Genomic DNA, 27,191 nt, shown 5'->3' on the forward strand with positions numbered 1-27,191 from the left:
AGTGAGACTGCAGGGCTGAGGCAGGGAAAGGGAATTCTCTCTGCAGCAAGGGCGGAGGCGGAAGGGGCGGTTTGGAGGGGAAGGTGGCAATGTCACCAGCCAACAGCCCTGCTCCTGCCAAACAATCCATTTGCAGCAGGCCAAGGCCAGCTTTTCACCAGAGCTCAGTGCAAAGGGTGCCGACTGGGCGCTGAGTTCTTTGGAAAATCGGGCCCCGGAGGTGGGCCCTGAGTGCCTGAAAACGCGGCCTGAAAGGCTCAGGCCCTCGGCTTCCCAGCTCTGCAGAAGGAAAGCAGCAGCGTGGCCCCGCCCCGGCCCCAGCACGCTGCTGGGGTGTTCGCTTAGTTAAGGAAGAGAGACATCAGCTGAGCCAGCCATGCTGCTTCCTGTGGCACAAGGGGGCCGGATCCCCTACTGTCTTGCAGCCAGGGCTAAGTGGGTGTAAAACGCTGCATTGTACGCTGAGATCTTTAGCAAATCTGCTCCCATGTGCCTATCATAGAAGATCAAGGTTGGAAGAGACCTCAGGAGGTCATCTAGTCCCACCCCCTGGTTAAAGCAGGACCAACCCCTAATTTTTGCCCCAGATCCCTAAATGGCCCCCTCAAGGATTGAACTCACAAACCACTGAGCTATCCCTCCCCCCAGCTATCCCTCCCCGCAGGGGTCAGCAATGTGTCCGTACAAGGACATGAGTGTCTGTGGTAAACATGTCGAGGTCCGCAGTAATGAATGACACAACTCTCCCGCTGTCCGTCACTACGTCCGGAAATTCTGTCAAGCGTCCGTCGCACAACATGGCAGTGCCGACCCCTGGTTCTCCCCACCGCTTTGACTGTCCCCTGTCCACGCCCCATCATCCTCACGGATCCCATTTCACCCTCTGCCCCGTGGCTTTGCTTACGCCGGCGCTCCCCACCCTGGCCGCCTGCTCGTGCCGCTCCTTGCACGGGGACACAGCCGCAGCTTCTCCCAGGGGAGCGTGACAGCCCTTCCGGGGGCCCACAGGCAGTCTGAGCCCTGCCTGGCCCTACGGGCAGGGGTGCCCAGTTCCAGTCGCTAAGGCAGAGCCCCTGCTGCTCAGAAGCGCTGCACCCCCCCTCACACAGCTCCTGCCCCCAAACTGCCCCCTTGCAGCTCCAGATGCTCCAGCAGCCATGCATGGGGAAAAGACTCTCATCTCCCCCCTGCACACACACACGCTGCCAGCTTGTGAGGCTGGTCCAAAATCCAAACCTGATCCTCAGGCTCAGCCCAGTGCTAACCCCTCCCTGACCAGTAGGGACCCCTCCTTCCTGAGTGCAGAGCTCCCTTGGGCTCCTGCCCTCTGAGCACCTAAAGGAGCAAGGCCCCAGAAAGCAGCCCAGCCCCTGCCCCAGAGCCTTGCTCTGGCTCAGCCCCCACCCTGCCTCGCCCGCAGAGACCACGCAGCAGTGCCTCGCACGCTCACTGGGAAGCTTTTTATTGTCACAGCTAAAGGCACGTTGGGGGACTGGAGCACCGGAGCAGGGCTGCCGCCACAGGACGCTGCTTCAGCGCGGGACGGAGCTGAAGACGAACACAGATCTGGGGACAGGGCCAAAGCCGGCAGGCTCCAGGGTCCACTGCATTTCTGCTGCCCATGCTACCAAGTGGAAACTTCACTCCAAGCTGCAGCTTCCGTCTACGGAGCAAAGAGACCAGGCCTGAGCCAGCGGGACAGTGCCGTGCTGAGACCGGAGCCTCTGGGGCTGGGGGGCAAGGAGAGGCTGTGCAGCCCGTCTGTCCAGCTTCAGAGGGGAAAGCCTGGCCCAGAGCTGCTTCCCGACGCCCACACAGCGTCCTCCCATGCTCTGGCCTAGCTCTCTTCCTACAGACGTGTCCTGCCCCTTGCCCCTCCCACCGTATGACCAGGCTCCAGCTCCACTCATCTGTCTCCCCACTGGCCCCGTCCCACTCCCCCTACATGGGCACCAAAGGCCCAGGCTTGGACCCCCATATACAGATGCTCCCAACCCAGAATCCGACCGATGCTTTGCTCTCCCTGTACATGCCCACCCCCTACCCTCCATGCGTCCAGCTACACTCGTTTCCCTGTTTGTGACCACTGATGTCTCCCAAAGACTCTGTGCTCCCCGACACACCAGAGCTCCCCTCACCCACATGCCCACTAATGACACAGGGCTCTCCACACACCACCACCGTCACCACCCCTCCTCCCAGGCTCATGCCCAGCACGGCCCCAGGATTGGGAACGGCTTGTCTCGCAGGGCTTGGCTTGTCACCAGACTCACGCAGTGACAGCAAGGCCCGGGTCTCTGCTCCCCATCCCCACCACGCTGCGCTGGCCAGAATACGCCCTACCGTGCAAACAGCCCTTTCTCCACCAGCAGGCAGCCCACAGAGGGCAAGCGGGGATGGTACTGATCACACGACCTAAAATGTAGCAACCGTGTTTGGGTCCTTGGGGCCGGATGCCCCTGCCCCAACTGGCCTGATTATAGCCCCATCTAGACGCCAACCTACCTTGTCCTTCCTCAGACCCGCCACACGGCCCTCACTGGGGTACTGTAAAAAACAATCCCATAGCAGAGTCAGGAAACCACCCCTTGGGCCTTTGCCACTCGTGCTGCAGGACAACGCTGTCCCTCATTCCCACCACCGTCTTCTCTGCCCTGCCCCTCAAGCTCTGCCCTCATGGGGGGGGGCCCCAAACCCCGCTCTCAGGGAATCCAGTACCCAGACCCACTAGTCTGATGTAGGAATGTTTCCCTGTCCACTCCGCCTTGGCTTCAAGCCACCACCTGTTGTCCTGCCACATTCGGGTCCCTTGCCATCTTCCCAGGCTGGGCGCGCTCCTCCCCTTCCTCCCCTTCCCCTAAAGGTATTAGTGGCTGCACTCATGGCCACTCCGCTTTGCTGGCCTGCACGCACAGCTCCCATGGCTCCTAGCCATGAACCCAGGTGTCGTCTCCTTGCCTGTTTTTGTGGTGCTCTAGCTTTTCCAGCCTGGGCCAGGGCTCTGGAGGGTGCCATTGTCCCCACCTGAGGGCTTGGCGCCCCTAGGGTCCGTGTGACTCCCCCAGCCTGCAGCGTGCCTATATCGGCCACTAGCCCTAGCTTCTACAGCCACATCACACTGCAGAAGCGGGTCCGCACCGGCTCAGCCCGCTGGGGTCCTGTCGCTGCGGGACATTTACGTACCCTTAGCCCAGCCAGGATGCAGCCACAGTGATGCTGAGCCACTACTGTAGATGGGGACTGAGGGGGCGTGAACCGTCCCTCAGCTGTGAGGCCTGCCAGGGCTGGGCCTGTTTGGTATCTCCGCTGAGTCCTCTCAGGGGGGAGCCAGTGAACTACTGGGCATTCGCATCCCTACGCCAGCTGGCAACGGATGGGGACGGGCTCTGTTGTCGTCTCATTGACTGTGGGTGCTGGTGCTGGGCGGGGGGTGGCACATGTTTTGAGGTCACCCCAGAGCAGGCAGCAGGGCAAGCTCCAGGGGGCGCTGATGGGCCGTGCCAGCTCGTTCCAGGGAGGGGATATGCCCCCCATGGTGGTTCTCCAGCGGAGCCATTTGCAGGCGATAGCAAAGGTGCCTTCTACCATCTTCAGCTGGGCCGGGCGCTGTGTCCCTTTTCCCCGCTGACCCCTGCACTGCTGGGTCCTAGGCCCAGCCCCTCCGTGCAGGAGGGTTATGTCGAGCACGTCACTTGGCGCTACCCTGCCGGGCTAGTCAAAAGCTGCAGCTTGCCCGAGGTCGGCAGGGCAAGCCAATGTGAACGCCTAACAGCTGTGCCCAAGCCCCGCCCAGGCTTCACTCTCGGGTGGGATTCAAGCTGTTAATACTAGAGCCCCTCAGACAGTCTCAGGACGACCTGTCCTCATCGCCTCTCCATTATGAGCAGCTGCAATGTTCTTGCTCACCTCCCGGGAGCACTGGTGAGGTAGCAGGCGCTCAGCCCCGGAACCGCTCCCGCTCGTGGCCCGGCAGAGGCCAAGTTTGGTGACTCCTAGGCTGCAAAGCCAGGCGTGTCTGTCCAGGCTAGCTGCTTAGGGGCCTACTTGTGCAGGGGGCAAGGGGTGTGGCCAGCAGCTGGGCTGCTAGTTTATACGGTGGGGAGAGGGGTGCCTAGAGCGGCGATCTGGCTAACTGGCTAGCAGCTTCCTACTTTCAGCCTTCCCAATGGAGGTGCCCTTGCATGCCACTGTCATTGCCTGGTCACCAGACAGCGCTCCTGGTTCCCGGTACACTGTGGGCAGCTCAGCAGATGGGCTCTGGCTGGCTGCACCCCACACTGGCCTGAAGCCCTAGCGCAGCTGTTACAAAGCCCACTATAGCCGGTGGCTCTTTGCCACCCCTGGAGCCTAATATCCCAGCCGCAGAGCTCGGCTTAAAGAGATCGCAGTAGGGCAATACGGTGACGCTGCGGCGCTCCAGAGGGAGGGAACACAGGTCACCGCGGGACAGTTCCTCATTCCAGCCAGGGGCGTCTGGGGGAGCCAGGCCCAAATCTGGCTCATCTAGCCGCAGCCATGGGGCTGTAGCATCTGGGCGCCGGGCCTTGTGCACAGAGGCGACGTGAGATGGAAAAGGGACGTTCTACTGGAAACCCTGAGGCCTTCCAGCCTGAGCACACCCCTCTTACCCGCCCCGGGGAGCGAGCTGGGAAGGCTCGGAGAATGGCAATGAGGTCGTGGCCCGGAGAGCCACGACTGGAGAGCCACGACTAGCTGGCAGCTGCTCAGTGAGGGACCTAGGCCCCGCTTTGGTGGACAGCTTTCCGCATCACAACGGTTCTGGCCACATGTTCATGGGGGGTGCTGAGCGCTTGGGAAAACCGGGGCACAGCTGAGGATGCTGAGCCCTTGGGAATGGGGCTCTCGCTGGCTCTCCTATTAGCAGTCTCCACCCAGCAGTCTCCACCCGATGGGCTATGGAGGATGCATGCCCCACCCAACCCATCAAGGTGCTTATATGGCCCTCCTCACTCCCAAGTACTAATGAAGGGCCGGCCTGGGGCCCCTTCCCTGTGGGCATGGGGTGCTCATCCACCCCCTGTGCTGCACCAAGGGTAGCATCTGTCTCTAGGGCTGTAGAAGGTGCTGGGAATGTCCTAACTAGAGCCTGCTGCCTATCACCCTAAATCTGAGGCAGATACAGCCCTTCCCCCATGACACATTCATGACACCCACTGAGGAGTGGGTGTTACAGGTCCCCCGCTGGGCCAGACTGTTAGAGGGGCAGGGAGGGAGGTTTGACTCTTTAGCTCAAACTGGCACCATTCATGCTTTTCGCTCTGGAGGGCCCCGGTTCAATCCCTGCTGTCCCCCAGAATGGCAGCCATCAGAGCCTCCTACATACAGTGAGGCAGGAGGAGATTCCAATGCAGTGCCGTGGGCTTCAGTAAAACATGCAGGGTTGAGATTTAAAGAAGCCTAATGCCCCAGATCTCAGTAAGACCCAGGCACCGAAGGCTCCTGGACATCTCAGGCTGTGAATTTCAAAGACAAGCAATCCCAGCACTGGGACGAGGAACAGATCCACAAGAGCCGCCAGCCTTACCTTTCACATCAAGCCTACAGTCCACCGAGGCTTCCCCGAGGGGATTGACCGCTTTGCAGGTATAGACGCCTCCATCAAATGGGCTGGGTTTCCGGATTTCCAGCGAGCAAACCCCCTCATTGATCACTGCGATGTACTTGGGGTCTTCCCGAATCTCCATCTGGTTTTTCAGCCAGATGATTTTGGGCTGAAAGACAGCGGGTTTCGTTCGCCGTAGAAATGAGCTTGTTTCCCGAACAGCTGCTCGCGGCAGCTGGAGGCACCTCACTAGCCCAAAGCTTCTTCCTGTAGCCAGTGCTCTGCCTCTGGTCGTCTTCACGGCTTTTCTGCACTGGTCCTGGCAGTGAGACCTTTGAAGAGCCCCTTTGCCGTGGTGAATTAGAAGCCACCCAGCTGGTGTGATCTGTCAGTTTCTGGACAGGACCCTCAGGGCATGCAGCAGGGCCTTTGGGGGAACAGCTGTCCAGGGCCCCATGCCCATCGCTGACGGGGCAATGGGGTAGCTCCCCGTGTGTGCGTGTAATGGGGCTTTGGTGCAGCAGAGGAGTGGGTTAACCACACAGGTGGCACTGTTCCCTCGGCGGCGGTAAAACACCCTGATGCCACAGAGAGGGGCACCTTAGATATTAACACACTTGCTCTCCGCAGCCCCGCGGGGAAACAGGCAAGTATAACTAGCCTCCTTTTAGAGATGGAAAAATTAAGGGTGAGGTGAGGTGACTTGCCTGAGGCTGTAAATAAGCAGCGCCAGCAGGATTAGAACCCAGGTCCCCCAGCTGCTGGCTCTGCATTCCAGCCACTGCCTCTTCCAGGCCATAGGAAAGTCCATGAGAGGAGGGCGGTGCATGTGGCTGGGGAGCCCGGGCAGAATTTCTGCACCCCCACCCCCCAGGGTTGGCGCACTCCCCTGACCTGCCAAAACGGGGTGCTGCATTCCCAGTGCTCTCAGATAACTCCTCCGGCCCCTTCAGACACCGACCCCACTCATGGAGCAGCCTCTGAGCCCGCTCCTTCCTGCCGGTCGCCTGGTGCCACCCAAGCACCCAGCACAGTCACGCTGCAGGCTCTGGCGGCCGCTCAGGCACCCACCCCGTGACAAGACGTGCGAGGGAGGGCGGAGGAAAGGCGGGGTGAGGAGGGGGCGGAGTCTCACCTTGGGGAAGGCCCGGACGCAGCAGAAGAGCTGGGTGTTGTAGCCTCTGGTGGTGGACCTGTCCGCCAAGGGCTGGGTGAATTTGGGAGCTTCGGAGAAGTCCCGGCCCAAGTATTTCTCGGGCTGGTAAACAATTTCTAGGAAACAAACAGCAGGTCACTGCAGCGGCCGCCTGTGCCCCGGTGCTCGTGCCAGGCGGCGGTGGGGCTCGGGGCACCCTCAGCAGAGAAGCACGGACTCCTCCAGAACACCCTCCTCCCAGGAACAGAATCAAACCCTGCCAAGAGTGGGTCACTGGAACGTGTCCTCGCCCCGTGCTCTGTACCAGCCCAGGAGAACCCCTACCCCCACTCCGCAACACACTGATGTCCCCTGAGATCCCACCGCAGCCACCCAGCTTGTCTCGGAGGGCCAACATCTCATGCTGGGAGAGCAGCTCTGAGGCCGTGCCACCCCATGCTACCTGGCAGGAGATCACAGGAGAGAAAGCAACGGGTTGGGGGGAAATTACCAGGGAGACCACTCCTCCTGGAAAAAAAAGCTATTTTAGGAAGGTTTAAGAGAGTATTTATTGGGACTATTTTTCATATCCTTCCGCCTTTGGAGCTAGGGGCTGAATCCCATGTTAGGGATCCCAAAGAGGTCCACAGAGCCTCCCCAAAGTGCTCTAAGCTAGCTGTGTGCCTTTCACACCGTACCGTCCACTACCGCAGGCTCTTGGGTGGGGTCAGGAACAAGGTCTGCTCTAGGACTCCCCCTGTTCTAACGGGAGAGCGCTCCCATTTCGAGCCGGGCAGGGCCCGAGCCGTTGGAGCTGAACGCTGCAACCTTTCGACGTCTAGAAAACCCTGGGCCTCCTCCTTTCACTCACATCAGCATTGCTGAGCTGCGGCCGGCTGCAGCTTCCCCCAGCCAAGCTGTCTGGCCCCCCCGGGATCTGGCTGGAGATCTCCTGCTTCTGCCATTGGCCACCTCTTAGGGAGAGCACCTCCTCCCCGCCCGGCCGCTGCTCTTTGTTGGGCGCCCCCAGCACCCACCTGGTTTCGGGATGTGGGCCAGCTCCGTGGTGACGGCCGCCACGGCGCTGTGCCCACAGGCGTTCTCCGAGAACACCCGGAAGGAGTAGCTGTTGCCGATGATGAGGTCCGAGACGGTGCAGCTGAGCCGGGGGCAGTGCTCCACCACGGTGAACCATTGCTGGAAGCCAAGGGAAGCCAGGCTGTTAGTGCGGGGACTGGCGGACGCCACCCAGTCCCCGGGGCTCTTCCCGCTGCAAGCCCCAGTGCTGGGAGAGTGGGGTCAACCCCCCCCGCCGTGGTTACAGCACAGGTTGGCAGGCAGCCCCTCAGCCCAGACCCTGGGGGGAGCCCGGGGCCCTGGCGCTCCAGCTATGGGCCCGGGCTCCACCCAGGCACCGAGTCGGTCTTTCCGTGCCTGCATCCCCGCTGCAGCCCCTCTGCCTTGAGCAGCCGAACCCAGCTTGGCCGAGGCCTCCACCCTCCCGTGAGGCGCCGGGCAGGAGCTGAGATTCCCTAGATGGACGCGCCGCTCGAGCCAGCATGGCAGCCAGCTTCGGCCCCTCCGCCCTCCCCCATCTTTTCTCTCCTTCTCATTAACGGCTCTCTTCCCTGCTCCACGGCACTCCCGGCCATCGCCCCACTCCACCTTCACCCTCTCCTCCAACCCACTCGCACCCACCCCCCACTCAGTGTGAGCCCCCTCCCCTGCCCTCCATCCCACCCTCAGCGAATCCTGCTCGCCCCAGGGCCTGGTGGTGGCCTGGCCCTTCTGCTCTCCTCAGACCTCTGCTGGCCCCTTGACCTCAGCCCCTCCTGACCTGCCCAACACCCTCCATCGGCCCGTCGCTCTCCGCGGGCTCTTCTCTCCCGGATTTTACCATCTCCCCTCTCATAATCCCTCCCTTGAGCCTCCCCGCCTGCCCCTCACAGCCAAGATCCTCAGACACGCAGCCTTGGCAGTCCGGCTTTAACATCTCACCCCAGGCACCCTTCTCCAGCCTCACCTCCCTGGACCTTCCCACTGTCTCTGATCCTGTTGATTGCACCACCCGTCTCAGCTGCCTCTCCCCGGGCATGGCTGGTTCTCCCCCTGCCTCTCGGGCCACTCCCTCCGTGTCTCCTGTGGTGTCTCCCCCCACCTCCATTCATGGGTGTCCCTTAGGGGCTTCTCCTTGGGGACCCTCCTCTTCCCCCTTTGCCTGGGTGACCTTATGTGCTCTGATGGCTTCAGCTGCCATCTCCCAGACCTTCCTCAAAGCCCCCGCAGCCATCCGCTCAGTCTCATGTCTGTCCCTGGCTCCAGCACCTCAGCTGGAGGGCGGCATGGCAAAGACCGAGCTCATCGACTTAAAGGCCAGAAGGGTCCATCCTCTCATCTGACCTCCTGCACATCACAGGCCGCAGCCCCTCACCCGCCCACCCCTGCAGTAGTCCCACGACTTCTGGCTGCGTTACGGATGCCCTCAAATCGTGACTAAAGACCTCAAGTTACAAAGAATCCACCACTGACACTAGTTTAAACCTGCAAGTGACCCGTGTCCTGTGCTGCAGAGGAAGGCGAAAACCCCCCACGGTCTCTGCCGATCTGACCCAGGGGGGCGGAATTCCTTGCCGACTCCAAACATGGTGTCATAAATAAAGGGAAGGGTAACCACCTTGCTGTATACAGTGCTATAAAATCCCTCCTGGCCAGACGCAACATCCTGCTACCTGGAAAGGGTTAAGAAGCTCAGCTAACCTGGCTGGCACCTGACCCAAAGGACCAATAAGGGAACAAGATACTTTCAAATCTTGGGGGGGGAAAGGCTTTTGTTTGTGCTCTTTGTTTACGTGTTTGTTCTCTCTTGGGACTGAGAGAGGCCAGACAGAAATCCATCTTCTCCAACCCATCCTAATTCAAGTCTCCAAAATTACAACCAGTAGAGATAAGCCAGGCAAGGTGGATTAGTTTATCTTTTGTTTTATGTGAATTTTCCCTGTGTTAAGAGGGAGGTTTATTCCTGTTTTCTGTAACTTTAAGGTTTTGCCCAGAGGGGGGATCCTCTGTGTTTTGAATCTGAATACCCTGTAAAGTATTTTCCATCCTGATCTTACAGAGGTGAATCTTTTACCTTTTCTTTAATTAAAATTCTTCTTTTAAGAACCTGATTGATTTTTCATTGTTCTTAAGATCCAGTGGTTTGGGTCTGTGTTCACCTGTACAAATTGGTGAGGATTCTTCTCAAGCCTTCCCCAGGAAAGGGGGTGTAGGACTTGGGGGGGATATTTTGGGGGAAGACGTCTCCAGGTGGGCTCTTTCCCGGTTCTTTGTTTAACACGCTTGGTGGTGGCAGCGTACAGTTCAAGGCCAAGGCAAAGTTTGTACCTTGGGGAAGTTTTTAACCTAAGCTGGTAAGAATAAGCTTAGGGGGTCTTTCATACGGGTCCCCACATCTGTACCCTAGAGTTCAGAGTGGGGAAGGAACCCTCACACATGGTGAGAAGTTAGACCCTGAACATGTGGGCAAGACCCACCAGCCAGACACCTGGGAAGAAATTCTCTGTAGTAACTCAGAGCCTTTCCCATCTGGTGGCCCATCTCCGACCATTGGAGATATTGGCTGCTAGCAGTCGCAGATCAGCTCCGTGCCAGTGTAGCCAGACTCCTCACACCATTCCTGCCAGAAACTTATCAAGTTCAGTCTTGAATCCAGTTAGGGTTTTTTGCCCCCACTGTGCCCCTTGGGAGGCTGCTCCAGAACTTCACTCCTCTGATGGTTAGAAACCTTCGCCTAATTTCAAGCCTAAACTTGTTGATGGCCAGTTTATATCGCCCAGTAGAGAATCCAGGGCCTGTCCCATTACTCAGGCCTTGGGGCCACCCTTACAGCCAAAAATAAGCCATGTAGCCGCACCAGGGAGGGGCTAGCTGCAATGTAGACACCCCCTAAGAACGGAAAGAGATTCCTCATCTGGGCAACTCTGAAGTGGGTGGACTCTGATACCTTCCCCCTCAACTGTCATTTTAGCCTATTAATTACCCGTAGGGCAGGTGAGAAACAAAAACCAACACAGCCCACAACTCTGATTTCCTCCAGGAGGAGACATGTGGTTGTCTTCTTTGTGCAAACCTCTGATACTCCGATTTGCCTCCCCTTGGGATACCCTCGAGAACGACTTGGGGCCGTTTTGCTGGGCGAGCTGCAGAAAAAGGCACTGACAGTTCTCGATAGCTCAGATCGTTACTGAGATACCAGCCTAATGACTTGCTCTTTGACGTCCTTCTGGTGGAGAATCTTCCCTCAGCTGCGAAAAGTACGAGCCACTGAATGCCCCGAGCAAGACAGACAAGGCATGGCAGCCAGCCCTCAGCCAGGGTGAGCCTTTAATGCGCAGGGTAAGCAATTTGCTCGTGGGGAGGCTGCAGTTGCTGACACAACAGAGAACAGTTGCCCTTGAGCCTGGCTCAGCGGGTCCTGCCTGCATGACATTCTCCCTTTCGCCTGCACCCAAGCATCATTCAGCAGCGACTGGTCTCTCAACAGGTGCCGGTGGGGGTTGGGCAAGGGGGATCTCACTACTTTAAAGGCTGAAAAGCAAGAGGTGCTGAAACTGGCAGGCCTCCTCTCCTCCCCAGCCCACCCCACCTCTCCGCCTTCCTCTTCCGTATCCCCAGATGCTTCCTCGGGCCAGTCCCTCCCGTGACCGCCTCCAGTAGCAGCAGTGGGGGGGTGGGGGGAGCTGCCATGACCCCTACATCTGCCCACTCCCCCGCCCGACAATTAATTCCACCCTCCAACTCCCAGATCAATCCTGTCCCCCCATCAACTCTGCCCCTGCATCTGTTCTGTCACATCTCTCCTCCTGCAGCTCCTGGGGTTCTTCACCTCCTTCTCCCAGGCCTCGGGAGGGGCTGCAGCGGGGTCCCCTCTCCAGGCAGGATGTTGCATGCAGGGAGGGGAGGGGCAGAGCAGACTCCGTTGCTCACAAGGGGAAGGACGGGGAGGAAGTGGAGCTGCTGGGGTCTCTCTGCTCTCCCCCCGTCCCCCGCTTGACAAGGTGTCACGTCATTGGGGGGGGGGGGGGAACAGAACCCTGTCTACCTCCTGCACAGATCTGATTGGCTGCTCTTCCCCAGGAGGTGGGTAAGTGGGGAAAGCAGCCAATCGGGGGTGGTCCCCGAGTGGTACTAACTATGCGCCCCACTGAGACAGTTTATGGCCTGGGTCTGCGCCCCATTGCACCATGAGGCTTGAGCACTGGGTAGCGAGGGGCCTGGCATTGACTCTCCGCTCACATTAGAAGGGCACCTGCCTCTTGCTCAGCCCTGGGCCCAGGGCTACTCACTGCTCTCCAGCCTTCAGGGCTCTGCCTCCCGAGGGCAGCAGCCAGCCACCCCATAGGCAGCAGCAGCTGGAAACGAGGTGCCCCGGCTAGAGGCACGGCACCTCAGAGTGCTTCCCCGGGAAAACTCCACTTGACGGACCATCTCCATGGCAGGTGGTTCTGATCACGTCCGTCCCTCGAGCCCTACACCCCACCGCCAGCTCCTCCTCCATGTCATCACACACAAGCTTCTGCGCCTTTCTTTTCAGGTCCTACACAGCTTAGTGCCTCCCTGCTTATCCACACCACACGGCCCTGACTTCCCCCACTCTGCTGCCCCTACAGCGCCAACCTCCACGCCCAAAGCCACCGATGCATCTTCTTCGGAGCACCCCCTGGGGTGGGCAGCGTCCTCCTGGAGCGGCCTCTGCCCTCGCCTCCTTCAAGCCCCTCTCGGAGGCTCACTTCACTGGGTCACCTATGGGCGACTCCCAGCTGAGAACGTCGGGACTGTAGGGACCTTGGACAGACACCTGATTTCTCACTCGCTTTGTTATTTTTTGGAAATAGCTGATTTCAAACCACCTCACTGTGAACAGAGCTGGCCTGGGTAAAGGCATGGGCCACCCTCCACCCCATTCTTTCCAGCTGCCTGTTACAGCCTCTTGCTTTGTCTTGCCTTCGCCTGCGAGCCCTGGCCGTGCAGCACCCGGCCCAACGGGATCCGGATCCCAACTGGGGCTGTTGTGCAAATAACCGAACCCATGCAGAGCTGGGAACCAAACCCTTTCAGAGGCACCCAAGAACGCCCCGTGCAAACCACTCCTGCGCCGCGACGTGAGGACTCTCTCCTACACTGCGCAAACAGACCTCAGGAGGGGGCTCCATCTCCACAGCACTGCCTGCTGGGGGAGGTTAGGAGGCTATCGACACCAACCCCCCTGCTGCCATGTCCGCAGCGTCTGACTCAGGCCATACACCCTCCCCAGGTCCTGCTGCTCAGAGGGATATGCCAGGCAGACGCCGCAGACTCACCCCACTCTTCCTGTCCGATTTCTGGACCGTGTACCCTTTGAGGGCTGCGTTCCCGTTGTCCTTTGGTGGGCTCCACTCCAGCGCCACGTTAAACCCCCACACGTCAACCAGCTTCAGGTTCTCTGGAGGGCCCGGCTGCTCTGCAATGACAACCAGAGGCTCATACCAGCCCCTGAGGCCATCCCCTGGCAGGTACGGGGTGGGCACGGCAGCTCACAGCAGTAGCCAGAGAGCTCACACAGCCACCTGCCTGCAGAGACGGCAGCTGCTTTGCTGAGTCCATGGGTTGTGGCTCTGTGGATCCGTATGGGGTGGGAGTAACTTGGGGAACCCTGGCTGGTCCCTCACCCAGAATCTGCCCCATCTCTTACGAATCTGTAGTGCCCATCACCATGGTGTCAGAGCAGGGAGAGACCTGCATGTGTGTCTGTCTGATTTCATGGGTTATTCATGTGTGCAGGAGCCTACAGCAGCATCCAGGAGTCTAGCAAGAATATGCACCCTGTCCCCCAGCCCATAATGACCCTCTCTCCGTCCCTACCTTCTAGCCATTTTGTACCCTCTTATTCATCCCTTTAGGGCATCCTAGCCTTATGCCCAGAAGCAAGCCCCAAACCCTGCAGTGTTTCTCATGCAGACCTTTCCTCCTGACCACACATCGGGCAGCGGGCAGCGGGCAGAGCACCCTATTCGGGGAGGTGCTGCAGGAGCTTCCAGCATCTCACACAGAAGGACAACACACCCACCCTCTGCCCTGGACTCTCTCCCCCCATTGCTGGGTGCTGGCCAGCAGGGCGTTTTGCGGGCAACGCCATCCCCAGCCACACCAGGGCTTGGCTAGCCCAGCTGGAGCTGCCATGTGGCAGAAGTGAATTCTAGGGACCCCGTGCTGCAGGGAATCTTGCTTGATGGCTGCAGGCCCATGAGAGCTGGCAGAGGCCGCAAAACTCCATCCAGGCACCGCCCCCGCCCAGTGCTTGCTCCGTTCTTACCGATGACGCGGATGTCAATGGTAGCTTTGTCCTCCAGCCTGTCTATCTTGACGCTCAGCTGGTACTGGCCAGAGTCACTGCGCTCTGCCTTGCGAATGAAGAAAATGGTGTCCCTGTCGCCGTTGCGCACCGTCACCCTCTTGGGATCCAGAGGCTGGCCGTCTTTGCTCCAGCTCACCTGGGGCCTCGGCTGTCCCTAGGACAAAGGCGGAGGAGAAAGCTCACGAGAGCAGTTCAGCTCCAGTCCACCAGCCGGGCACCGCCCAGCCAGCTCTCTGCCAGTGATCCCTGTGTGGTCTTCGCTGGCGATGCACAGGATAGGGCAGAGACGTGCCTTCTGAGAGCACCTTTGAGACGTCAGTTTTTTAGGGGGCAGGTGGCTTGGCCTAGTGGGTCAATCTGTGGCTTGGCTGCGATGCCATTTCCAACGCCCGTCTTCTGATCTCCCCTGCAGCTGTGGTATCTGGGAGCAGTCGCTGCTAGTCAACCGCCTCAAGAGGACAATGCCAGCTGGGCCCACGCATGCTAAGACTACGGCTAACGTGTCAGCTGTGACACGAAAATACAGCATCCGTCCGAAAGCGGATAGCCTGTGGTCCTGATCCTCCAGTGGGAGCCACAGAGGATCATCTCCATGGCCCCCGCCCCGCTCCGGCCACCCACTCTTACAATCTAGTCTAATTAGCTGCAGCAGTGTCAAATCCTCGTTTTGTCTTGCCTTTGCTAGAGAGACCAGAATGTGCAGACAGCGGGGGCGGGGGGGTTGCTGCTCTGGAGCGCTTAGCGTTTGCATTGAGTGTCACCTACTGAAGGGCACTGACAGTTAATTACGGCCGTGCTTTAATTGGCACGATGCCCAGATCACAGCACCAGGCACCTGGCTGGAGAATGCACGGCACTTTGCAGGCACCTACTCGCCCGCACGAGCCAGAGCAGGAGGATCGCAGGGTATGCAGAATAGACCTTTGCAGCTGCTTGGTTAGGTAATCAGACAGGGCGGACCTGGGGCTGGACAGAACACGCAGCCCCCGTTGGGGCCCCTAGGCTGTTCACATGGCGTTGGGGCCAACCTCTACCATTGGGGCCAAAGAGAGTTGGAGGATGCCCTGTCCTAGCCAGTCACTGGTGCACGTGGCGTGCAAGGTGAGCGAGGGAAACACAGCCCCAAGCCCCCAAGTCACGCTCCTGGGAGCAGGCAGGAACCCCCTCCTCCACTCTGCAGGGGTCCCACCAACCCCTCTCTGCGCGTTGGGGCAGGGCATGGAGGACAGCCCTGGGGATGCAGCAGCCTTCCTACTCCTGCCGGGTGTGAAGACCCTGATGGTATGGCTCTAGCCCCTCCCACCCAGTCAGTGGGGCAGTAAATATATTCCCAGTGCCCCCCATGTGGTTGGGGGGTAAAATCCCACTGGGGCCTGCCCCCAAGACCTGGTGCCGAGGAGCTGGGGGAGGGGTGAATGGCTTTGACTGAGGGGCGAAAGGGCATTTCCCCATGCCCTGTAATTGGCGGAGCTCCTTTCTCCCTCCAGCCTGTCCCGTATCTCAGCCCAGCTCTCCGCCATCTCCCGGGTAACATGGGCCCAGCTGACCTCCCAAGGCCACCATCTGGGCTCTCACCCAGGCCTCCTCATCAACCCTCCAGAGCCAGGCAGCATCCCATTCTCATCTCTTCTTCCTCCGACATGTGGCCTTCCCGTTCTGTCCCGGGGGCCTAAACTCCCCACCAGGTCTCCTCTGCCTAGACCCCCTCGAGCCATGCCAAGTGCAGCTGCTGACACCTCTCTATGGTGCTTTCCTGGTTCTCCTCACCTCACGCCTCTGAGCACCTGCCAATCTTTACCATACTTACCCTCACACAGGCCTGAGAGGCAGGTCACTGCTAGTCCCCATTGGCCAGCTGGGGAACTGAGGCACAGAGAGACTAAGGGACGTGCCCAAGGTCGCACAGGGACTCTGTGGCAGAGCCAGGCATTGAACCAGCGGCTCTTGAGTCGCAGCCTAACCACTCTTTTCCCTTTGCTCTCCACATGCCCCTTGGATCCCTCCACTAGCTCCCCGTTTCACCCCACCAAGTTCAAACTTCCTCTCCCCTCCCCACGTGTCCGCTCCTGTCTGTTCTGCTGGTCTCCCTTGAGCCACCTGCTGCAAGGAAGGAGCCCCCCAGCAGCTCCGCACATGGGAGGGGGTTTGCTGTGTAGACAGAGGCCAAGGCCAAGAGCCATTCACTGGAAACATCAATCACCTACCTGGAAAGGGATTAGCAGGTTCACCGCCTCCCCCACGGGCCGGATGTACGTCTGCCGCAGGTGGCGTGGCACTCGGATCTTCGGGTGCTCTAGACAAAGCAGACGTCACACACGCCCGTCGTTTTCATGCGAGCTTCGGGAAATCACAGCCCCGCGCTCTCAGCGGGAGTTCCTACAGCAGGATCTCGGGCCCCCAGAGCACTTCTTGTCCCAGGTATCCCCAGCCGCTCCCCGCCTGGGCAGCACAGGATTGGCTGACTTGGCACTACAATGCAGCCACCTCTTGGCTGGAGCGTGGCTGCCAGCTCACACCAGCAACACAACACAAGGGGATTACAGAGCAAGTGGGGAATTACTTCTCCAGCAGAACCTGGGCAGGCTGCTGTTGGGGCAGAACATCCCGACTCTAATGAACAGGGGCTGCGGAGCTGTTACGGTGGTCACGGGGTTGGTATTTTATTGCATCTTCATGGCTCTGCCTCCTGCAGCGTAGCACTAAATAACGCCGTTGCTGGGCCTGGAACTCGCTCCAGAGAGAGCGCCCCCTGCTGAGCCACCCGTGCCGCTCCCTGCAGCACAGCGCCCCCTAGCACCACACCGGGTCATTGGGGTCAGTGCTCACCCACTGGAGAGAGCGCCCCCTACAGAGTCATCCAGCAGCCCTCCCTGTAGCACAGCGCCTCCTAGTGGGGAAATTGGTTCTCTACGGACTCAGGAGACAGAGCACTTCTAAAAGTCATGCAGCACCATTTCCTGCAGCAGCTGGGGTTCCCTGCTTGACTGGGAGCTGAGAGAAGAGTGAAGGCCGGACGGTGTGGGGTACTAACTGGGACCTCTGGTGCTAACACCATGTGCTGGAAACTTACTTCTGTGTCCCCTGGGGAACGTAACAGAGGGAAGCAGAAAACGTTTGCGCGTGTATACGGACTTTCTGTCTCCTTTACCAGAGTCAAAATAGCAGCAGGGTAACTATCATGGCTGCATTTGCTGGCAGTTCCTTTGGGGGCAAAGGGTTTATGTTAATACATAATAAAAGACACGTATGCCTCTCCCAGGATTAAACGTGCAGGGGCTTACCTCTAGGAGGGATATTGTATGGTGGGGGTGTCTAGAATTAAATCTGAGTTGAATGATGCCTAAACAGCTGTGAGAGTAAAACACAGGCAGTGCGGTGCGGGTAGCGAAGGAATGCCTTACATTCCCAGATGGCCTGCCCAACAGCTGAGCTAGCATCCCCTCCTCGCATGCTTCTATTTGGTCCTGGAATTTCTTCCTGATGCCCACGCTTGCCCTTATCAGTCTCGGTGGAACAAAGAAATCTCACATCCCCCAAGAAAAAATGTTAATTCATGTGTATCCGTCTCAGAGCCTATACACACACATCGTCAGGTGTACCTTACCCTGGCAGAGACCTCATGATAATTGTTTCCCCAGGTGTGAAACACTTCTTCCTGCCCTAGTTACATGTGAAATGTGCATTGTGTTGACTGTCCAACAGATACATCACAATACCCCATTCCTGCTTTTAACTGTCTGTCTAGGGATCTGCTGCTATTTAAAATCTCTTCTGAGCACTCCACATGATTTGTTGAAACAAGTGAACTGCATCAATAAATAAGTGAAAATGGAAGATAACAGATGGAGCAGAGTGACGTACACACAGTAGGGTTTAGCAGAACAAACATACAACATTAATAAGCCATGCACAGTGTTTGTTCCCAGCACAGTGAGGAAAGCAGTGACAGGTACACATTGAGAATGAAATGCAAAAATTAGATTAATGCCACTTTCTGGCTGAGATTTTAGCTTAACAGAAACCAGGAAACTCAAAACTGTAACTTGGCCCCAGGGCATAAGCATGAAGGCATCAAACTGGCCAACGAACCATAGATACAGAAAAGTGTGGGGACCATGATTCTTTAGCCAGTTCGAGGTGAGTCACGTTCCCATGTTGCACACAGACAGTGCGTAACTCTTCCGAGCAAAATAAACCGGCAGCATTCTAGCACACAGACAGTTGCATACATGTGTGTGAATGTGCAACAACACATGAGTGTGCAAAGGACAAGTGAGCCCCAGATGCTATGAGTGTATAAATAGAGGCGTGTAAGTGCACACACTGAAATAACACAGAAAATGTTTATTTCAATTATTAGAACGTTCAAATGAATGCCTTTTGCTGGCGGTCTGACAATACATGGGCATTCCATGAGCTATCTAGTGGTCTGTCAGGAAGTGTCTAGACACAGGTCAGGGACGTCCAAACGGAGTGCCCTGAAATCAATGGAAGTTGCACCCATTTACATCCAGGCTGAATTTGACCCAGTAACTATTATTTGAGAAATAGCAGTTGATCACAATCGAAAGCCATACTGTAATGCATCAGTGGGCAGAGTTAAGGGTTTGTGAGAGTTCAACCTTAGCTGAGCACATACTGACTTGTGTGCGTCTTTGTGCGACCATAACGATGCACCAGTGTCGCCTGTGTATAGGCTGCATGGAGTGAGGACAATACCGTACCGAGTATCTCTCTGATGACGACAGGCTGTTCCAGGACAGCTGGAACACTCATGCCCCCAGCATTCACTGCCTTCACGCGAATCTGAAGTCTGTCTCCGGGTGTCAGGTTGCGGATCGTGTACCGGACAGAAAGAAAGAGTTCTTTGTTAGCAGCTTCCCAGTCTTCAGCTGGAGCAAACAAACAAAAGATCTTCCTTAATAAGACAGCAGGTGACAAGCGGAAAAAACCTAACCGCCAAATAAAGTAAATGACGGAAGTTAAACGGATTCTGACAACGTTCATAGGCCCAACGTGGGACCAGTTTTGTGGTAGTCCAATGCACCTGTCTACAAAATCTAATTCTCTCCATACGGGAGTTTCCCAAAACCACTTCAGTTCACCTGTGCCACCGTTCAAATCCCTAGCTAGCAAGTTGTCAATTTCATTCCCCGCAGAATGCAACCCAAAACACCTCTGTGCAGCCTCCTCCATCCCCAGCAGAGCTGGCTAAAGAGTGAGTAATGCTGGTTTGGTGAGTTTTGATCAGACTTTCAGTGGGACTCCTCTGCTCACTTACTCTTTCCCTCACTTTTCCTGAGCATTCGTGACTGGGTTAATGTTCCCAGAGAGCAGCTTTCTCAGAGCTAGCGTAAGCGGGGGAATAGTCCCGCTCTTGTGGGGAACTCTCCTGGCTTCTGCACTACCCCAGTGAAGTGGGCTAGCGAAAGAATCTGAGTCCTCGCTCCCACTTCCTTTACCCAGAGGCCTCCCTGCCCTTGAGGACTCCCCTTCCACTCTCCTGCCTGGCAGAGTCCTCGTAACCCCAACAAGGCTGGACCCAGGATTCCTGGGGGGCTCGCCCCCCAACCCTGCTGTGCTCACCTAGGACAGGGGCTAGGGTGTCCCCACTCCGGGGTACTCTCTCTTCACTGGGCACTTCTCTGACCCACTGACCATTACATACAATTTAAAGCAAATGCAAGTTATTTAATCAACAATTAATTTTAAAAAGAATAAGGAAAAATGGGAAAGGTGAAAGGAAACACATCACCCCGCTCTGTGGCAGCGAACATCACAAACACCGTCTCTGGAACGTCAGGGCAGTTCACAGTCTGTTCCTTGTAAGTCCCAGGCCCCCTGCTCCGGCCCTGGCTGTGCTGCAGGGATGCTGGGGGTCGGACACTCGCTCTGGTGGTGGCCACACGCTCTCAGGCTCTAAGTGGTGGGACCCTTCTTCCCAGTGTCACCCCCGCCCTGTCGGGGTTACGATCCAAGCCTGGCCTGCAGAGCCTCTTGGCTGAGGCGTCTCCCTGTGCTGGGCCCGCTGCCCAGGGTCCCCCTCGCTCTCCCCAGCTGCTCACCGCACCCAGCTCCGGACGGCTCCAGCCCCGGCTCCACCACTCGGTCTCTACACTGCCGCTGCTGCTCTGCCTCCAGCTCCCTGGGCTGCTTCTCTGGCCCCTCTGGCTCTGGCTGCTGCGGCTCTGCTCCCAGGACAGGTCTGCTCTGCAGGCTGCTTCTGTGACTCTGCTCCCAGCGCTGACCTGCTCCCTGGGCTGCTTCTCTGGCCCCTCTGGCTCTGGTTGCTGCAGCTCTGCTCCCAGGGCAAGTCTGCTCTCTCTGGGCTGTGCCTCTGGCTTTGGGGCTGCAGCTCTGCTCCCAGGACAGGGTCTGCGCTCTCTGGGCTGCTTTTCTGGTCCCTCTGGATCTGGCCCAGCTCTGCTCCCCAGCTCAGCTTGGGCCCCTGCTTTCTCCTCAGCTCGGCCCCACTCTGTCTGACCCAGGCAATTCCAGCTCACACGGAGGATGGGACCTCCCTGGCCTCCTGACTCCCTGATAGCCTGCCGGCCCTGTCATTGAGGCTGACCTAGAGCATTGGCCTCTCCCCATTGTTCCTGGGGACTGTCAGTCTCAGGGTCCTGATTTGCCATAGACCCTTCCCCCTTTTAGTACTGGGAGCTAGCAACCAAAACACCCCCACTGAATGTTAGTAAGGGGCCAACAGTCCCTTTACACTAGGCTCAGAGCCAAATGCCACTGCATTGCAACACCGGCTTTGATTCAGACAAAGACAGCAGAAAGTTATAAAGGTCAGGTTATCCAGGCAGGGAACAGAAACAATGCCATGCGGCTAGAGGTGACTTTGCACAGTGTGACTGTGGAACGGTGAATATCAGATACTCTAAGGAGTGCTCATGCAGGCTGAAATTTACTCACACAAAATATCCATCGAACAATCCGGAATAGCAGACACCTTTCAAACAGGAAAAAGGGGCGAAACTCACTGAATAAATTGCTCGTTCTGAACTGTTCACCCAGCGCTCAGCCCCAGCCAACCGACACTCACCAGCCCCCTCGGATCCACCAACCAACCAGAGCTCGTTAGCCATCCCCACCAGCCAGCTCATTCGTACTTATCAACCTCTCAGAGAGAAAACTGGCGTGCCATCCGGCATCCCAGTGGGGAAGAGCCTGCAGAAGGGGAATGGCCCACAAGTGGGGAACTTTGCACTTTCAGGAGCTGCACAGAAGCTAGTGCACGGCTGCTTCCCCCTCGGGACCGTACAGCTGCGAGCCTCAGGCTCCATCCTGCTCCGCTTTGTGCATTCCCACTGCGCCTCTGGTGAGTCAGTAGCGTAGCAGGCAACACCACGAGTTGCTGGTGAGTTGACAGCCACATAGCAGGGCTTGTCAGCCACCCTAACAAACCAATCTACATGCCCTGGCCTCCCCAAGCCAACTCACTGGGGCTCCCTGACCAGGGCTTGGCAGCTGCACCAAAACAAGCAAGAGGCAGGACTCCTCTACCATCCGCTAAACACTAACTAGGGCTTGCTAGCCAACCTCAGCCAGAGCTAATCAGCTGCCTTCAACCAGCCACAGCTTGGGAGCACAATGCCTCTAACGTGCTAGACAGCCAAGGCTTGGGAGCCTCCAAAAGTCAATCAAAGTAAGGATTGCCAGCCATGCCATCCAACCAGAAACATCCATGCCCTGGAAGAAGTCCTCAAGACCCCCCAGTCCGTCCCCCGCAGAGCAGTCCCCCAGAGCTAGCTTGCCTCAGCACCCAAACAAGCGAGGGTCACAAGCCCTCCCTTCCACCCCTAACCACCAGCAAGGTCTGTGCATCAGCCAAAACTTTCCAACCAGCCAAAACTCTCATTCCGGCCCCAACCAACCAACAGCCCAGATCCAACTAGCTAGCCAGGGCACAAGAGCTACCCACTGCCAGATGGCCAGGGCTCCCTCACCAACTAACCCGGCCCTATACAATCAAGGATCATAACAGATTGGATAGTAGCCCAGCTCTATCCAAACAGGTGCTTGGTTTAGCACCAGACTTGGGAGTGCCAGGTTGGGAAGCACTTTTTCCTTCTTCACTACACAGTTCAGTGTTAGGGGCTGGTGGCGATGTCACCTCCAGTAAGGCAGCTTCCCATCTTACCAAGGCTCATGGGCTACCCCAAGCCAGCCAGTGCCTGTAAACCTCTCTGTATCAGCCAGCTACGGCCAACACTCTGCCCCAAACCCACCAACCAGGCTCTGCTGCAACCAGACATCAGAGACGCCCACTATCCAACTGAACACCCAAAGGTTCACACAGCATCCCGTTCCTGAGCCTGGCAGGGCTGCGTGAGTCGCCCCACACATCCAGCTCTCACCAACAAACCCAGCCCCAGCTCCCCAGCATCCTGCAAAACTCAAGCCACCAACAAATGCAAATGGGGAATCCCCAACCATCCCCCAACCACCAGTCTGAAAAACACGATGGAGCAAATCCTGCCACCAGCCAGGGATCAGCCCCAAAGAATCAGCCAGCCGACGCCTGCCAGTGGCCCCAATGAGAACTTGCCAAATGCCACCAGTCGATAAGGTCTCCCTCCCTAGCCTGCCCTATTCCATCAACCAGCAAAGCAACCAGTGGGCTAATCAGAGACCATCAACCTGCCAACCAGAGCCTGCCAGCTGCCACCAGCCCGCCAAGTTTCACTAGCCTCGTCCAATCCAGTTTGCCACCATCCAGCTCACCACCAGTCCTCTACCCAGGAACCAACACCTACAGCTTCAGCCAAGTATGACTTGCCAACTCTCCCCAACCCTCTCTTCCTAATCCTTACATTTCCTTTCAGATCCATGAGGATTAAATATTTCCCCTCTCCCTGCCCATCTCCACCCCCTCACCAATCATCCTGAGTCTGAAGCCAAAATATATTGCACCTGCTGATCAAACATAACGCCAACATGTTCTAAATTCGGAGCCTCAAATTAGGGATCTATGTCTATATATAGGCACCTAAATATATGAACTGCTTTTCAGAGGCACTGAACAGCCACAATACCTGCTGATTTCAATAGACCACTGAAAATCAAGTCATTTATTTAGGAGACAAAATAGAGACACAGACCTATATCCTCAAAAGGATTTAGGCACCTAATGTCCATTGAAATCAATGGGAATCAGGTGCCTAAATACTTTTGAGGATCTGGGCCACAGGGCCCTGAAGTGAAGTACACAAGTTTGAAAATATGGGACTGACCTTCTTAGTGCCCCTCCGTTTGGCCCTAGCCCCCCACCCGTTCCTGTTCCTCTGCAAACTTTTTCCTCCTCCTGATGTTTTTACGGCTTTCTGGCATCCAGATCTACATTCATATGTAGTGATTCAGATGTTCAGAGACCCCAACATAGGACAAGGAACCACCCTGCTGTTCCCACCGCAGTCTCCTGACTCCAGTATGCAGCTCAGGAAGAGAGACTTGGGTTCATAGATTCACAGATTCCAAGGCCAGAAGGGACTGCTGTGATCATCCAGTCTGACCTCTGGGTATAATACAGGCCAGAGATCTGCCCCAGTATAATTCCTAGAGCCGAACTTTTAGAAAGACATCCTATCGTGATTTTAAAATGGTCAGCCATGCAGAATCCACCACGACCCACAGTAAATTGTCCCAATGGTTAATTACCCTTGCCATTAAAACTAAACACCTAATTTCCAGATTGACTTTGTCTAACTTCAACCTCCAGCCATTGGATCATGTTAGACCTTTCTCTGCTAGACTGAAGAGCCCAGTATTAAAAATATGTTCCCCGTGTAGCTGCTTATCGACATAATCAAGTCCTTTTATCCCATGGGACCAACGCTTCCACTACAGGTTGTCACTGGACATTAAACTTGTGGCCTTCAGCACCAAAAGCATGGCCCTCTTCCCGTGGAGTTATTGGCGTCAACCCACTATCTGGCAGCAATAGGAAGCTCCTATCCTCTATAGAGAGCTGGCCAACTTTTACTTATTTGGAACTTTCAAAGCAAAAAGAAATTTTACACAAAAATGTTTTGCTGGTTTTCAACCAGCTCCTCCCCTGTGTGGCCTGTCCATGAGTCAGGGACATGACACACTCAGCCAGTGTGTCACACCATCTTCTCCATTAACACACAGCTCTTCATGCTTATAAAGGAGTAAAGCTCAAGCCTACTTCCATCTCTGCAGCACTCTACCAGGTATCCATCCAGGCCAGTGGAGCCCGCCTGCTCTGGGGCCTTCCATGTCAGGGACACCGAGTTATCATTCACGTCCTCCACTGCCAGGTGCAATGGGCAGCTGGGCGGCTCTGTAACAAACACAGGCATGTTAGAAAGACACAGAACCCCCACTGACACGACCCCTCTGGCTAGGCCTGTTCGCCATACACAGCCTCTCAATGCATTCCCCAAGGGCCTAACATGCTCCCACCCCAGCCTCCCACCACCACCCCGGAACTCCCCCGCCCCAGCCTCCCCCGCCCACCCCAGCCACCCAGAGATACCCACCCCAGCCACCCACCCCAGCCTCCCCTGGCCCCCCATCCACCCATCGACACCCACCTCAGCCTCCCTCACCCACCCCCCACAAGACACTGAGACACCCACCCCAGCCTCCCCTGGCCCCCCATCCACCCATGGACATCCACCTCAGCCTTCCCCACCCAACCCCCACAAGACACCCACCCTAGCCTCCCCTGCCCATCCCCTGAGAAATCACCCCAGCCTCCCTCGCCCACCCCGCACAAGACCCTCATCCCAGCCTCCCTCGCCCATCCCCATCCACCCAAATACACCCACCCCAGTTTCCTCTGCCCAACCCATTCCCTCCTAAATGCACCCACCAGCTTCCCCATGACCCAAAACACACTCAGCCCAGCCCCACACACTCACCCCATTCCCCTCTGCCCCCCCAACCCCCAATACACCTATCTCAGCCCCCTTGCCTACACCCATGCACCCAGACACACACATCCCAGCCTCCCCTGCCCATCCCAGCCTCCCAATACACCCCCAGCCTCTCCACCCATCCGATCCCCCAATTCATACTCCCCAGCCTACACTGCCTACCCCCCTACTCCCAGATACCTATCAATGTAAGAGGGGCCATACCAGGTCAGACCAATGGTCCGTCTAGCCCAGTATCCTGTCTCTGACAGACAGGGCCAGGTACTTCAAAGGGAATGAGCAGAACAGGGCAATTAATGAGTGACCCATCCCCTGCTGTCCAGTTGGAGGTTTTGGGACACCCAGAGCATGGAGTGTGTCCCTGACAATCTTGGCTAATAGTCATTGAGGGACCTGTCCTCCATGGACTTATCTAATGCCTTTGGAACCCTGTCATACTTTGGACACCTCAGCCTCCCGCTGCATATCCCATCCCCTAAATACATCCCCTCCCCCTGCCAGCCTAACCTCCTCCCCTCTTTGTACCCCCAGCCTCCCCCTGCCCACCCCATCCCCTAAATACACGCCTCCCCCACCCGCCAGACTAACCCTCTCCCCTCCTTATGCCCCCCAGCCTCCCTCTACCCACCCCATCCTCTAAATACACCCCTCCCCCTGCCAGCCTAACCTCCTCCCCTCTTTGCACCCTCAGCCTCCCCCTGCCCACCCCATCCCCTAAATACACCCCTCCCCCACCCTCTAGACTAACCCTCTCCCCTCCTTATGCCCCCCAGTCTCCCTCTATCCACCCTATCCCCCTAAATACACCCCTCCCCTACCCACCAGACTAACCCTCTCCCCTCCTTATGCCCCCCAGTCTCCCTCTGCCCACCCCATCCCCCTAAATACACCCCTCCCCACCCGCCAGACTAACCCTCTCCCCTCCTTATGCCCCCCAGTCTCCCTCTGCCCACCCCATCCCCCTAAATACACCCCTCCCCCACCCGCCAAACTAACCCTCTCCCCTCCTTATGCCCCCCAGCCTCCCTCTGCCCACCCCATCCCCTAAATACACCCCTCCCCCTGCCAGCCTAACCTCCTCCCCTCTTTGCACCCCCAGCCTCCCCCTGCCCACCCTATCCCCCTAAATACACCCCTCCCCCACCCGCCAGACTAACCCTCTCCCCTCCTTATGCCCCCCAGTCTCCCTCTACCCACCCCATCCCCTAAATACACCCCTCCCCCCACCAGCCTAACCTCCTCCCCTCTTTGCACCCCAGCCTCCCCCTGCCCACCCCGACCCCCGAGGATGGGCTCCCAGGTCCGCCTGGCTCCCCCTGCACAGACGCTCCTCTCTGATCAGATCCCTGTTCCCACCCCCCCACACACACCCCTTCACCTGGTTTAGGCTCCCCGCGCTCCGGAGCAGCGGCCGGGGGCTGGGGCTCAGGCGGCAGGGCGCCCCCTGCTGGCGAGGCGGGAGCCGCTACTGCTGCCGGGGTTTCGGCCGGTTCGGCCGCTGGGGTTGCCTGGGCCAGCTCTGGGTCTGGTTCTTTGCTGGGCATGACCGTAGGGTCTGGGGGCTCCGCTCTAGGGGGGAAGAGGGCTCTGCTCCGGATGGGACCGGGTGTCTGCTCCGGATCCGGGGGCACCGCTCCGGCTGGGACCGGGTCTCTGCTCCGGATCTGGGGGGTCCGCTCCGGATGGGACCCGGTGTCTGCTCCGGATCCGGGGGCACCGCACCGCCTGGGACCGGGTCTCTGCTCCGGATCTGGGGGGTCCGCTCCGGCTGGGACCGGGTTTCTGCTCCGGATCCGGGGGCACCGCACCGCCTGGGACTGGGTCTCTGCTCCGGATCCGGGGGCACCGCTCCGGCTGGGACCGGGTCTCTGCTCCGGATCTGGGGGGTCCGCTCCGGCTGGGACCGGGTCTCTGCTCCGGATCTGGGGGGTCCGCTCCGGCTGGGACCGGGTCTCTGCTCCGGATCTGGGGGGTCCGCTCCGGCTGGGACCGGGTCTCTGCTCCGGATCTGGGGGGTCCGCTCCGGCTGGGACCGGGTCTCTGCTCCGGATCTGGGGGGCTCCGCGCGAGGAGACCGGCTCTGTGAGTCGCTGGAGGCTCGGGAATTTTTATAGGCTCCGGCTGCCACCTGTCACCTCCCCGCAGCCCCCCGCCGCGGGTGGGGGCCGCCGCCAGGAATAGCCGCCCGGG

At 57.9% G+C, this 27,191-nt stretch overlaps 1 protein-coding gene across 2 annotated transcripts; it reads right to left on the bottom strand.

Annotated features, from left to right (window-relative positions):
* Nucleotides 1-1,446: 1,446 nt before the first annotated feature.
* On the bottom strand, nucleotides 1,447-27,191 carry MYBPH (myosin binding protein H). Of its 2 annotated transcripts, XM_073319769.1 has the most exons (11): nucleotides 26,380-27,191; nucleotides 24,269-24,403; nucleotides 18,816-18,983; nucleotides 16,296-16,384; nucleotides 14,050-14,245; nucleotides 13,058-13,197; nucleotides 7,736-7,895; nucleotides 6,699-6,835; nucleotides 5,546-5,732; nucleotides 2,506-2,547; nucleotides 1,447-1,663 (listed from the first exon to the last, which is right to left on the bottom strand). In XM_073319769.1, the coding sequence occupies exons 1-10, from the start codon at nucleotides 26,543-26,545 to the stop codon at nucleotides 2,537-2,539; spliced, it is 1,389 nt and encodes a 462-aa protein (XP_073175870.1). In that variant the 5' UTR covers nucleotides 26,546-27,191; the 3' UTR covers nucleotides 1,447-1,663; nucleotides 2,506-2,536. The 2 variants fall into 2 exon arrangements, with proteins under 2 accessions (XP_073175870.1, XP_073175869.1); XM_073319768.1 differs by lacking the exons at nucleotides 24,269-24,403; nucleotides 26,380-27,191 and having other exon boundaries at nucleotides 18,816-24,262.

Source organism: Lepidochelys kempii, chromosome 21, assembly GCF_965140265.1.
Source record: "Lepidochelys kempii isolate rLepKem1 chromosome 21, rLepKem1.hap2, whole genome shotgun sequence".
In the NCBI taxonomy this organism is placed as follows: Eukaryota; Metazoa; Chordata; order Testudines; family Cheloniidae; genus Lepidochelys; species Lepidochelys kempii.

Bases quoted from the DNA above. Each gene is read 5' to 3' on its own strand.
- MYBPH (XM_073319768.1), bottom strand. From the start codon at position 19,287: ATGGAGGAGGCTGCACAGAGGTGTTTTGGGTTGCATTCTGCGGGGAAT. The intron at 14,246-16,295 runs GTAGGTGATTGA...CCTTTGTCCTAG, and splicing joins ACCTGCTAATCCCTTTCCAG to GGACAGCCGAGGCCCCAGGT. The intron at 6,836-7,735 runs GTGGGTGCTGGG...TTTGTTTCCTAG, and splicing joins GGCCCACATCCCGAAACCAG to AAATTGTTTACCAGCCCGAG.